Genomic DNA, 13,495 nt, shown 5'->3' on the forward strand with positions numbered 1-13,495 from the left:
TGGCTTTCCACACAGTTGTAAATAGGTACTGGCCATGGCTGGGAGATAAATAACCTGTAATGCACTATCATCCCATCCAGGACTCTTATCCACTGTGTGCTACCATCTCTGGGATAAGTTTTGAGCCTTATGGGATTTACTCTCACTTTGACTAGCTGGCATATTGCAGATGAATTAATGTTTCTATTTCCACTGCAATTGACACATTTGGAAACTATATGGAAAGTGTGAACAAAGCCATTATCAGCTAAGTTTTTTTTATGTTATCCCTCTTCAGAGTCCTGCCTTGGCCTGTTGACACTCCCTGGAGTGTCTGATAGTTTGAAAAGGACAAAAAAAAAAAGTCTCTGCCTCTTCGTTATATAGAGGTTGATGATAATTGGCAATAGTCTCTGAGCCTGCAGAGAAAATGACAAATACAAACAAGAGACTTTCAAAGTGCACCTGCTCCCCGCCCCAAACCCCCTCATACTTGCAGGCGGATTCTGGCCGCTGCAAACAGCAGAGACGTCTGTGGCGTACACATGTCCGGCGAGCCACCCACATCTCAGCGCGAGCTTCTCTCCAACGCAGTGCGGCTTTAAGAGGTCCGGAACTCTTAAATCTGCTCATGGCTCCTCCTTCCGAGGTGATGTCAGTCTGAGGGAGAGCGAGAGCGAGAGAGGTGTGCGGCACCGAGGAGTTCATACAATACTACAGAGACATCTTCAGCTTAGCAGACAGATACGGCGAACCGCCTCTACCGGCTCCTGTAAGTGATGCTGCACCGAGGCGCACTTTGATCCAACTCCACTGGGGGGACGATGCGCTCTCTACATCACTCCTTTAAGACTTTTTTGGTGGGGAGGAGTGTGCATAACCGTGAATCAGTCCCAAACAAGCGCCTGTGAATTAAAATTAGGCTGTCAGTTTGCCTTCGGCGGTGCGTTATTATTTTTTTCTTTTGCGCGCTTGGATTGAAGTTTTACGCGCGGGCAGAACGCGGTAACGCACACGTGTGCGGTGCCGCAGATTGGTGCTTCTGATAGAATAAAGTAGGAATTTTAATGCACACGTGAAATAGGCATTCTAAGTTAGCCGATCATTGCGTGTGTCCACCCGTGGGATTGCACTGTTGCGAACCGAAGACATCCGAAGAGGAATTACAGCATCTTTTTTTTTTTTTTAACTTGATCGCTGATGATTTTTTTCCTTGCACATTTCTCTTTTTTATTTAGCGGATGGATAAGTTTTTGAGGTGGATAACATTTTTCTTTCCTGGTATTTTGCTTCTGATGAGGATCCGCTCTCCTCCCGCACATCACTTTCATTCATGGCACTTCTGTTTTTGTAAATCACTGTCTCTACTTGACGGGACCCGCGGTTGATTTTTCACCCTGTTCCAGTGGAAAAGGTAAGACTCGCTCAGAATAACGAGTTCGCTGTGAGATCACTGTGTGCCTTATACTTTAAATGTCTGGGAGCGATGCATGCGCTCGAATGGTGTCCGCTGGGCGCAGTGTGCCAAAAAAACTGCCGAGGATTTGCATTTACATCCACGATCACTGTTGTAATTAATCGACACTAGACATTTGAACGAAAGCTTGATGCGACAGTGGATCATTGGATGTTTGGTGGGTTTTCCTCAAGCTGTTGCAAACGACAAGCGTTCTCGCGCACCTGATGTAAAGACAAATAAATAAATAAATAAATAAATGATCCATGGACGCGGCGCATGATGGGCAATCTGAGTTCAGTTGTCGCATTGTCAGAGAGCAGACTGTCGCCGTTGGTGGCGATTTGGGACATTATTTGGTCTCATGCGGGGACTTTTTAATGCGGAATTCTCGGCAATTTGGTGCGCAAGTGCGCGGCACCGGTGCGCTCCTGGTCAAACGGTTCAGGTGTCACGGACCTCAGCAGCTGTCACACTGCTTGTTTTCAGATTTGGGGAAAAACAAACAAACAAATAAATAATAAAATAGTCTCCTAACATATGTTCAAATGTTGTCATTACAAACCCAGTGCTGGCTGGAAGATTAACACGCAGCTTATTTTGGGTTTGCTTCCTTATATGTTCTTATCTCCTCACCATATACATTCCATTTAACTGTTTTAAAGCTATAGGGAAGCCACTGGTTTTGGATTTTCCAGTGAATTAAGTCAAAAGGTAATCCGATCCTTACCAGGGTCTCGAGCAGCATGATGAAATGACAGTCTATTTGTAAAAAGAGTGAATATTTTTGATGGTTTGAAAATCTGACTAAAACCATTTTGTGTTCAGAAAGTCATTAAAATGCGCAATTGCTCAGAAAAATGTGCCATTGCTCAGATAAATCATACATATCTATATGTATATATGTATAAATGTATATATGCTCTTTGCTCTTTTCAGAAGAGTACATTGGGTCACTAAGCAGCAGGTTTGATGCATTCAGGTGTTTTTGCAAGAGCTCCAACGATTAATGGATTATTAATCAACTATTCAATTAATTGTCCATTGCTTTGATAATTGCTTAAATATTTTGGGTCGAATAAAAAAATCCATATTCTCTGATATCAGATACATAACTGTAAATACTTTCTGATTTATTTTTACTAGTTTTTTTTTTACTCCTGTCTGCAGTTAACTGATTTTCTGTGGGGACAAAACAAGACATTTATAGGCATCATCCTGACTTCTGGATAACACTGATCGGTATTTTTCACAATTTTTTGATATTTTATGGTCCTAAAAAAAAAAAAAAAAGATTAATGAAGAAAATAATTGATGGATTCATCAGTTATGAAAATGATCATTTGTTGCAACCCTACTCATTGCTTTGTTCTTCGTTGTTACAGGGTAACATGGTGAAGCTCCTTTTCATTTCAGTTTTCAACAGCCAAATGAGATCTCTGCAAAGCCCAAGTTGATTAGCATGTGGTTTGTAATATGAAGCTGGAGTTGCAGATTATCTGTTGATCTGGTATCTTATCATACTTTTGTATTGTAGCAGTTGTTTTTTACTGTTTTTTGTGTAAAAAAAACAAACAAACATATATATATGTATATGTATATATATATATATATATATATATATATATATATATATAGGTTATAACCTATATATATATATATATATATATATATATATATATATATATATATATATATATATATATATATATATATATATATATATATATATATATAGGTTAAGTTAACCAAAATCTATGGCGGTGTGTACACAAACCTTATATGTGAACCCTTTGATTTATTGTGTTGGCTGCCCTTAGCCCTCAAGATTTGATTATTCATTTGTTTATTGTATAATTTTGACTTTGATTTCAACAAATTACTTATCAATGTCACAATGTTTTTTTGTTTTTTTTCCAGGCCACAACTCATCAGCATTTTCCTTTAAATGTTGAACTTTTAAAATCCAAGTTAACATTGAAAATGACGTAATCCTAGCATGAGCGTCACATTTTCCTGTACGAACAGCCCTTCTGAGGTCTATCATTACAGCACTCTAAACTAGTTTCTTATTTTGTTAACACGGACTGGTCAAAAATATCACCCAGCGGGTATTTAAAAGAAAGCTCCCCGTCACTATTCATTGTTAAGAAATGATGTACAAGTTAACCAGCTACAGCAGTGCCAGTGTTGAACCCACATCAAAAATTTCATATGTTGTGCAACGGTTTGTTGATAAGGCAATGCATTAAGCAAATCCCAGTGACATTTAAAGATGAACACACACATCTGTCAGCATTGCATCTATCACTAAATTTGCCAGTATGGCTGTTTATGGTGAACAGCGGGTTCTTGCACTTTTTCATTTCCGAGCATGACTTTGGTAATGCCGTCTTTGCTGAAGTTTCCCAGGAGAAAACAATTTTCATGCATCCACAGTATGAAGAGAAATGTTCTGGTTTTGGTGTGCTGGAAAGGAACTGAGTGATCTCCACAGAAAGCTGGTCTGTCAGGCTGTCAGCAATCCTTTAAGCTGTTTAAACAGAGTAATACCAAGACAATCAATAGTTTTACATCAACAGATGCCCTCTTGAAGATCTTTTGAGCTCCACAGGTAATATTGATGGATGCAGCAGTGGTGAGCACTTGCAGTTAAAGGGGTCTGAGCCACATTAAAGTTTTCAGTTGAGACAGGGTTTTTGGGGGTGAGTCTATAGCAAACGTCAGGAGCTGCATCTCTCTATGCGCTCGCTCTACTGCCATCAGTGAATAAAAACAGCCTGTCCATCACGCTGTCGTGTAAAGTGATCCAGGACCGGCCTGGTCCTCTTCACTCCGTGTCTCCCTAGAGAGACGCTTGAGTTTGCCTCCTGGATTCTGCGGCTCAAAATAGCATTTCAGGAGACTACTGAAATGTAAGCAAAGGAGACACTCTGACTGACACCTAGGGTTTCTCTCTCCCGCCCTCTTACTTTTTCCCCTGCAGCAGAATTTTCTCTCTCTCCAGCGATATTTCCCTCTCTTTCCCCCCACAATCCAGCGATGCACAGGTTAAGATGAGCGGTGACACGTAAAAAAAAAAATAGAAAGGATTAAAGAGGCGAAAATGTTGTATTCCTCTTACTATTCCAGTATGTCAAAAAAAACACACTGTAACCTCGTCATCCAGCTGAAAAGTGTTGCCACTCACAAGAGAAAGAAAATGTACATCACGCTTTGATCTTTTCCTCACTTCATTGAATCACATCCCATTTAGGGATGTAATTTAAACTTCATTATGCGTTGTGCGAGCTCAGCCTTGGACCGCTCGACGATCATCGCAAACAGACAATCACTACTCACTCTCACAAAGATACGCACTTCAAAATAAAATACACCACAGATGCAAATGACTTATATCTCTTCAATATTTTGACATGGCACTGCAACACCAGCTGTGGCATTATGCGTCGACTGAATAACCTCCACAGTGATCGATGTCAGCCATGTTTTTTTTTTTTTGTCCAGCTACTCTTTAATGAGTCTCATGCGACTACTTTATTAAATATGTGAAAGGAAATGCTGCATGAATGCCTCACAATTGTTGCTGATTCAAAAGCAGCTTAATTAAATTCATATTTTTAATCAATTCCCCTTTATCAGGAGGCAGACAGCTTCAATGCCTATGAACGCTGTTGCCTTGCCAATTTAGAGGACCCCTGTAGTGCTGTTTAGGTAGTCATACCTTTTCTGCAAGATATTGTTTGACTCATTTAAATGGAAGGAAATTTCATAAAGAAGGAAAAAATAAATTGCAGTTCTCAAAGAGCTATTTGCAGCCGCTTGTTACTGCTGATTATACTGTATGTGCATTTTCAACTCCAGCTACGCACCATCTGTGTGATGGCGGTTTTCCACCTTTTCCATATTTTCAAGGGAATGGATGTTTGATTTCAAGACAGCTATCTAGGGAATACAGACCATTAACTTGAGGAAACCCATATGAGGTTAATAAACACTCACAGGACAACTGAGCCAAATGAAGCGAAATATAAGCAATGATTTTTCTTTTGGCGTTAAATATAATAAGGTTGAATTGTGCTGGGAGCCTGTTTTTATTGTGAGAAGTAAACATAGATGTTCATTGTTAACATAGTGAAACATCAGAGAGCAATCTAAAGGTAGTTATGTAGCTCTCCTCTATGCTTTTAAAACAATCCACTCAACAAATGCATGGAAATCATGCTGGATTGTTGCTGTCACAAATGTCAAAGTCCAACTGAAGCCTCTGTTGAAGCATGTAAGGACACCAGAGTAGAGACTGTAGTGGAAGTGATCAGGGGCCTCATGTACAAAGTGTCCATACTGACAAGATTGTGGCGTATCCGTCTCCACACTAACGTTCAGATGTATCAAAAGTGAAATGATTGTGGAAACATGCAGTGCATCACAGAAATTCATGGCTGGCATACGCGTTTCTACAGCTATTGTTCCACTGCTGACATATAGAGGTGATGCTGGAACACTGGCAATAGTGTGAAAACAAGACGTCATCAGAGTGATGTGCACATCAGCAGCACACTGATGAGCAATTAACACCCACGTGTTTGCAATTATGTGGGTGGTCATAAAAGCATGCACAAAGCGATGCGTAAAATGGCATGAACAATGGCTGCGTTAGTGTTGTTACAGGACCTTGCAAATGGTGCAATCCGAGTTTACTGTGTATTCAGGGAACGCGAGGATTAACTTGAAAATGTTAACTGGATCATAAGCTGATTTCGTTTACCAAGGCCACTGTTACTGGAGTTGCACACAGAACTGCAGCCGGCCCAGAGTGCAATATGGTGGGGAGCCAGGCGGTTGACTGTGCCCACACAGATGCTTACCACGCTGGGCTTCCTGTCAACAGGGGCATTCCACTATGAGCTGGCTGATCAGTCAGGAGTGTGTCAGTCAAACTTGCGCTGAGCCATGCCAGCTGTGTGGAATGCAGTTATCCAAATTCCTTTTTTTACCGTGAGAATTCCGGACAGGGAGGGGAATGCCCAGGTCCCAGGGCCTATTTAAATACATTTGCATATTTAAATAGGGTCGTGGACAAGGAGGAATTTGGTGCATGTGTATGTGCATGCACCAAATTCCTCCTTGTCCACGACCCTATTTAAATACATTTGCATATTTAAATAGGGTCGTGGACAAGGAGGAATTTGGTGCATGTGTATGTGCATGTGTACTCAATTCTTCATTCAGTGGGATGTACAAACAGAATGTGCTTGGATCCATGTGTACGCACACTTTGAAACATCTGAATTTTTTGTGCTTACGCCAGTTTATGGGTTTTAGCATATGCCATGTTTCAGTAGGAAATCCACACGAGTCTTTGTACATGAGGCCCCTGGTCAGGATTACAAACAATTGATTAAATTTAATGAATTTGTCATACAAATCCAAACATCATGCACAATAATAATTCCATTAACAAACCAGAATAGATCATTACAACACCTATGGAAATATATCTCTGACCATCATATTGGAAAGATTCATTCCATCTGAATCATTTCACATTTTGAAAGGTATAACAAAGGGGTGTGCTTTCATACATTTCAGGATTCTGGATGTTACCAAAAAAAAAAAAAAAAAAAGCTCCAAAAAAGAAAATGTTTAATAATTATTTATTTATGATTGTTAAACCCCTTCTCACTTTCATGGACATGCATCCCAGTAGGACATGGTCTGTAACCGTGACAAACTACTGCATAAATGTCACGGTTGCACACAAATTTAATGCAGCATTCTGGCAATGTGATGACGTAATGCAGTGGATGATGTGTCAGCCGAAGCACAACTCCAGAAACTTTAGCATGTGGCTAGCATGAACTTTTGCGCAACTGTGGTGTGTTTGGAAAATGTCCCATCAATGGTACATCATGAAAAACTATGTTAAACGGGCTCCACAGAAATTCAACGGATTACTAAACTATACCAATTGCCCAGTATGGACACTCCAACAAGCTGCAGCTTCCTTTCTCTGGCCTGACAGAGGAATTCAAAGTAACAAGAGCCAGGGAGGTGTTACTGTATAGACACTCAGCTGACACCAGAGTGTTCTCTGCAGGCATAGAGGTCAGAACCGGAAGGAAGTGGCGGGAACAGGACGCAGTCCAGAGGGCAGAACCAAGGCTGCATTATGGCGTCTTGGTGGGGTCAGTGGCAGTTGGGCGAGCCTCACCCTAACCCTAACCCAGCGCACATCACCAGCACGACACTCAGGCCAGACATGGTCTTAACATCCGAGAGCTCAAGGCAGGTGGTGCTGGTGGAACTAACTGTCCCCTGGGAAGACCGCATTGAGGAGGCACATGAGAGGAAGAAGGCAAAGTACCTGGAACTGGTGGAGGCCTGCAGGCGGCATGGGTGGAGGGCCCGATGTGAGCCAGTCGAGGTCGGCTGCAGGGGATTCCCAGGACAGAGCCTGCAGCGGACAGTCAGGCTTCTTGGGATTAGAGGGTTACAGGAGAGGAAAGCCATCAAGGTGGCTGTGGATTAAGAAGGGCGACACATGGGGTTGTGCGCTGCTTGGACACAAGTCGGGGTCTGATCAACCCCGGCTGGGTTGCCCAGGCGAGGGTGTCTGATGATTTAAGACCCGAAACACCCAGTGGCCCTGGATTCATCACTGAGGATGTGTCCAAGCTGCACTTTTATAGGTGTTTCTATTAACTAACTATACCAAAGGTCACAGTGGAAATCATTTTTAGAAAATGTTGAAAATTGAGTCAAGGTTGAGACAAAGCTACAACACAATGACAGAATATCCTGTCTCACCACAGACACCCTCCAAGACTCTCTGAGGGTGGCCAAGGTGTTGACAACGTTTCAAGCCATGAGCTCCCAGAATGCATATTAGAGAAATTGAGAACAGGCCTTAAAAATTAATTTCTGGACTTGAATGTGGCTTCTTCTTTATTTAAATGATTCAAAATGACAACTTTGTAATAGTTTTATTTATATATATATATATATATATATATATATATATATATATATATATATATATATATATATATATATATATATATATCAAACACAGACACCTCTACACATAATTTTCTGTGTTACATCGACAGGAGTAGCATAATTACTCACCTGTGTTCTTCAACACCCTGGATAATAGAGATGCTAAATTACCTTTTGACCTTCATAAATTCCCTGTTCCATGAGCAAAGCCCCCCAGAAGCAGAAGATTTTTGCCATGATTATGCTCCCAGCATATTTACTGAAAATAAAGTGTGACGGACATAAACGAGATGGTGAGGACTCTTTTCCAGGGATGTGAGAATGCAAATAAAGAAATGCTTAAAGTGGCAGGCAGATAAAATGACTGTTGTTGGGAGCCCTGGGGGGGCTTTGCTCCCGCAATCAGAAGAGTTTTGCCATGCTTACGCTCATAGCATATTTACTGAAAATAAAGTGTGACGGACATAAATGAGATGGCGAGGACTCTTTTTCCAGGCATGCGACAATACAAATAAAGAAAATGCATAAAGGGGGGGGATCGGGAGGGAGAGGCCCCCCAGAAGCTGAAGATTTTTACCCATGCTTATGCTCTCCAGAAGCATTTCCTGAAAAAAGTTTGAAGGACCTAAATGACATGGTGAGATGCTGAAGAGCTTCACTCGTTCATGTCGGCGACATATACATATTAAGAAAATCATGCTATGCTAACAACAACAACACCTAAAGTATGGGCTCATGATCTGAAATATCTGTGAGATACGAACATTCTTGTAGTGCTTTTTCTTTTCTGTACACACTGTTTATAAATGTTGGTCCTGTGTCAAATATCAAAGTGTGTATTCCAAAATACCCAAGTGACTTTGGTGTGAACATAAAGTAACCAACGTAACACACACACTTATGTGTTGTGTTCTGCCCTAGGGGTGAATAGTCACATTGTCTGGCATGGGAGGTAAGCGCTCTAAGAGCAAGGGTAAAACCCATGGGGTTGAGCATTTGTTGCTTGAGCATCTGTTGGTGTTGGGAAGTGAGACGTCAACTGCACAGCGATTCCTGCTGGCCCTATCATGGATGCACGCACACACACACACACCCACACATACATACATTCAGGTTACTTCTGTACCTGTTGCTTTAAATGGAAAGGAGCTTCACGGTTGAGTTTCCACATACACATAAGAGTACATTGAATTGTGGGACTTTTAGGATGTAAAAGACCAACTCCAATTTTATTGAAAAGATTAATATAGCTGATTTTAAACTAGCCCCTTTAAAACAAATGTGTACTCCAGATATGGAACAGTAACAAACTAACCAACTAACCATTTGTTCAATTACCAAATTTTACCCATTTAAAAAAGGGAGTTATCCTGCTCACAGTCACAAACCATGTAACCCTCCACTGAGGCAAACAACACAAATTATGGAACAAATAAACAGCTTAAAGTAGACCTGCATTGAAATAAATGTGGTCAGATCTCAGAAAGAAATAGCTGATATGTATTTGTAAGACCCTTATGAATGCAGTAAAGTAAATCTGCAAGCCCAAATTTGTAATTCAGCGGAGAAATCTTCATTTAAAAATGACAAATTTGCAGCTAAAATTTGGCCCTCAGCAAAAACTGTTTGTACATCCGGGTCATTGCAGTGACGTCCAACAGAAGACGGAGCGCTCCCGCCTTCAGTCCGATCCCGCATTGAAATCTTATCTGTTAGTAATGTTACTGTTATACACGACCTGGTTTCAGCATCCAAAAGTAAGCTGCAATGAATGTGAGATACAGCTCTGCATGCTCAGGTCAGCGGCGACATCGACAGCTTTCTGCTTCCGCTGCACTTACTGAGTCTGCGTGCTCGGTAAATGCCGAAGCGGGCCACTCACATCGCCCCCGTGTCTGCTGTGCAGCCAGCACCACGTCCCTGTCTACTGAATGGAGGTGCAGCCAACTTGGCTAAAGTCCAGAGACTACGCTCGCTGTTTTGATGCGGAGCGGCTGGTGACACCTGTTGCTGCTAGGACAGACTTTCCGCAGTGCCGCACGTCTTGGTAATCGGAGCCGCAGAGCTCCGTGGCCGCTGAGAGAGGTTTATATCTTTTTAATGACTTGGATTCTTTGTGGGTCCCACCTCCGTACCCTGCGACAGTAACACCGGAGGCAAAAGACAGTAGATTTTCAGTGCGACACCACTCAATTAAACGGGCGTATGAAAAAGTCTCCCAAAATGATTTTCAAGCACAAATAAAAGTAATGTGTACTCACCAAACATGCCGCAAGACAATATGAAGTTTTAAAAAAGTAGATCCTTCTGTATAAGACAAGAAAAAGGTGCAGATGCAAACTGACGTAAATCCACAAATTACAGTTGGCGCGCGCAATGCATGCTGGGATAGGGTCTTTTCCCTGACGTCTCGGCAGCGTCCCGGATGTGATGACAGTTTTGCGGAGGGCTACATTTTAGCTGTAAATTTGTCATTTTTAAATGAAGATTTCTCCGTTGAATGACAGATCTGGGCTTGCAGATTTACTTTACTACATTCAGAAGGATATTATGTGTAAATATGTCATTTTTTGGTCCAAAGAGCTGACTGCATTTATTTCAGTGCAGGTCTACTTTAATAGCTGTTGAGGAGAGTCAGAATTTTTAACTGGTATCCTTGGTTGTGTTCTGGTGACATACTTGGGTTTTGGCAGTTGGTGTCCTTGGCCTTTGGCAAAATTTGCACGTATAATAGAGTTAAAAAATGTGGAGTTACAGCATGCGACAAATCAGTAATCAACACAAGAAATCTTTATATTAAATCATTTTCAGCCACAATGAACTTGAGCGTTTTGCATTTTCTATTTATCATTCAGCACAAATGGTAAAGTGGGAGCTGTTTAAATTTGATGTTGGTGAAAACTCATTCATCACAATGTAAGATGTGATTACATTTCAGTAATTTGACTGATGGTGGCTCTCACAGTAAATAATTTCCCATTGTTTTCTGCAGTGTTCTTATCATACTGTGTATGTTTACACACATGGGCATTTGCAAAATATTTGAGAGCTCCAGTGTTTACATTCAGAGCAAATGAGGCTCTCCATTAATAGCTGCTGTCAAGCGGTACAACCGCCAGTGAGTGTGTCTGTGTGTTCATGCATGGAGGCACTCTGGGCTGGGTCTTGTGCTGTGCAGTTTATTAAGACATTACTGTGCCATGCAGACTTAAACATGACTTAAGGTTTTGTCTTTTTCCCATTTATCAGGCGTAGCCATTGGCGAACACCGTTTCAAGGCAAACTGCTTCTTCGCAACAGTGGGCTTGACTCATACTTCTCAATAAAAATATGAAACGGTTCATTACAGATGTGAAATGGATTGATGGAATATCTGAACTGCTAACCTTTACGTGTCTGCTTGCTCAGTGGATGTCGTTAAAGGTTAATTGTGTAAAACTGCTGTTAATTTGCTCTCAAAGACATGGGAAGGATGTGGATTCCTAACTAGTTAGGATGAAGAGGTCAAGTTGAAAACTCCCTGTGAAAGAAAATAATATTAATCTGGGTAAAATTTGAATGTCATGTGATTTTGTGAGCTGATATTATTGCCTGAGAAGTGTCTCACTTCGATATCTCTGTTTCCTTTCTCTCTTGTTTCGTGCTGTCACAGATTTGCTGCTGTAGAGCTGACGCTCCTATCAATACTTTAAGCATGGACTTAGCAAGTCAGGCTCATGTGTTGGTGGTCTTGTTCACCTGTGTGGCCTTACTCTGCCGGGCCCAGGAGAGGGACTACACGGTGAAAGAGGAGCAGCCAGAAAACGTCCGCATCGGGAACCTGCGCAGAGACCTGGACCTCAACCTTGACCCCAGCATCAGGCTATCCTCGCCGTTGCAGTTCAAACCTGTCTACAAGACAGGTGATGTGCCTTTGGTGAGGGTGGAGGCCAACACTGGAGAGATCTTTACCACCAGTCACAGAATTGACCGTGAGAAGCTGTGCTCGGGGGTCTTTGCAGAGAAGCGCTGCTACTACGAGATTGAGGTGGCCGTGCTGCCTGATGAGATTTTCCGATTGGTTAAGATTCGCTTCCTGATTGAGGATGTGAATGACAACGCACCCCTTTTCCAGTCCACTGTTATAAACATCTCTATCCCAGAGAACACGGCCATCAACACTCGATACCCGGTGCCATCAGCATTTGACCCTGATGTTGGGATCAATGGGATCCAGCATTACGAACTGGTCAAGGTGAGGATTACTATTCTGTTTTCTCTGAAGTGTAAGACCGGCCACAGTTATTTTTATACATCAGGGTTCTGTTAGATATCTGATGCAAGTAAAAATCAGTATGTAACTGTAGTGTGTTGGATAAAACCTATTGTTTGCCACTGGAGTGTTTATGGAGGCTATCATTTGGAAGCACACTAGAATCAACGTTATAACCTAAATTCTACAGCAGTGTAGTTTGGCATGTAATTTGTCAGGAAATATGGATAAATGATAATATTTTTTTATTAAAAAAATCAATTTGACTAAATTTAAAATACCTTAAAATATATTGGTACAAACAAAATGCACACATTGCCTGATTACTCTACATTTTTTTTAATCAAATTCATTTGGGTGAACTATCTCATTGCTTTACAGAATCATCAAGCTGATCAATTTATTATTCATTGCTATCCCCTGTGTGTTGTCTTTGTGGAGTCACACATTGATATACCTTCAAAGTAATGAGGTTTTTGATTATATGAAAAGGTCTGTTACTTTCTTTAATATGCTGATTAAAAAAATGACAAAAAATATCTTTAGCATTTGGAAACTTGCGAAATTATTTATACGTACATGTCTGCAATAAATGCTCATAGAAATGTGGGACTTTGGAGACGAATATTAAATATCAAACATATGCAAAGGCAAGAGAGAGATAGATAAAAAGTAGTGGAAGATGACCTCTTTAATATTTATCTTTTTGGATCCAAGACCATTTCATTTTTAAATGTGCCCATCGAACACTAAAATCTGGATGAAAAACATCATGAAACAAGCATTTTGTCAGAGCTCCACATGAC

At 41.1% G+C, this 13,495-nt stretch overlaps 1 protein-coding gene across 3 annotated transcripts in view; it reads left to right on the forward strand.

The window, feature by feature from the left end:
- Positions 1 to 646: 646 nt before the first annotated feature.
- pcdh11 (protocadherin 11) overlaps positions 647 to 13,495 on the forward strand; it is a 514,163-nt gene continuing 501,314 nt past the window's right edge. The window contains exons 1-3 of one of the 3 annotated variants that reach the window (XM_034180911.1): positions 647 to 1,389; positions 7,041 to 7,054; positions 12,088 to 12,671. In XM_034180911.1, the coding sequence (XP_034036802.1) occupies positions 12,132 to 12,671 (540 nt within the window). In that variant the 5' untranslated portion in view covers positions 647 to 1,389; positions 7,041 to 7,054; positions 12,088 to 12,131. The remainder of the gene's footprint in view (positions 1,390 to 7,040; positions 7,055 to 12,087; positions 12,672 to 13,495) is intronic. The other 2 variants (XM_034180913.1, XM_034180912.1) reach the window with 2 other exon arrangements.

This window comes from Thalassophryne amazonica, chromosome 11 (genome assembly GCF_902500255.1).
Source record: "Thalassophryne amazonica chromosome 11, fThaAma1.1, whole genome shotgun sequence".
NCBI lineage: Eukaryota > Metazoa > Chordata > Actinopteri > Batrachoidiformes > Batrachoididae > Thalassophryne > Thalassophryne amazonica.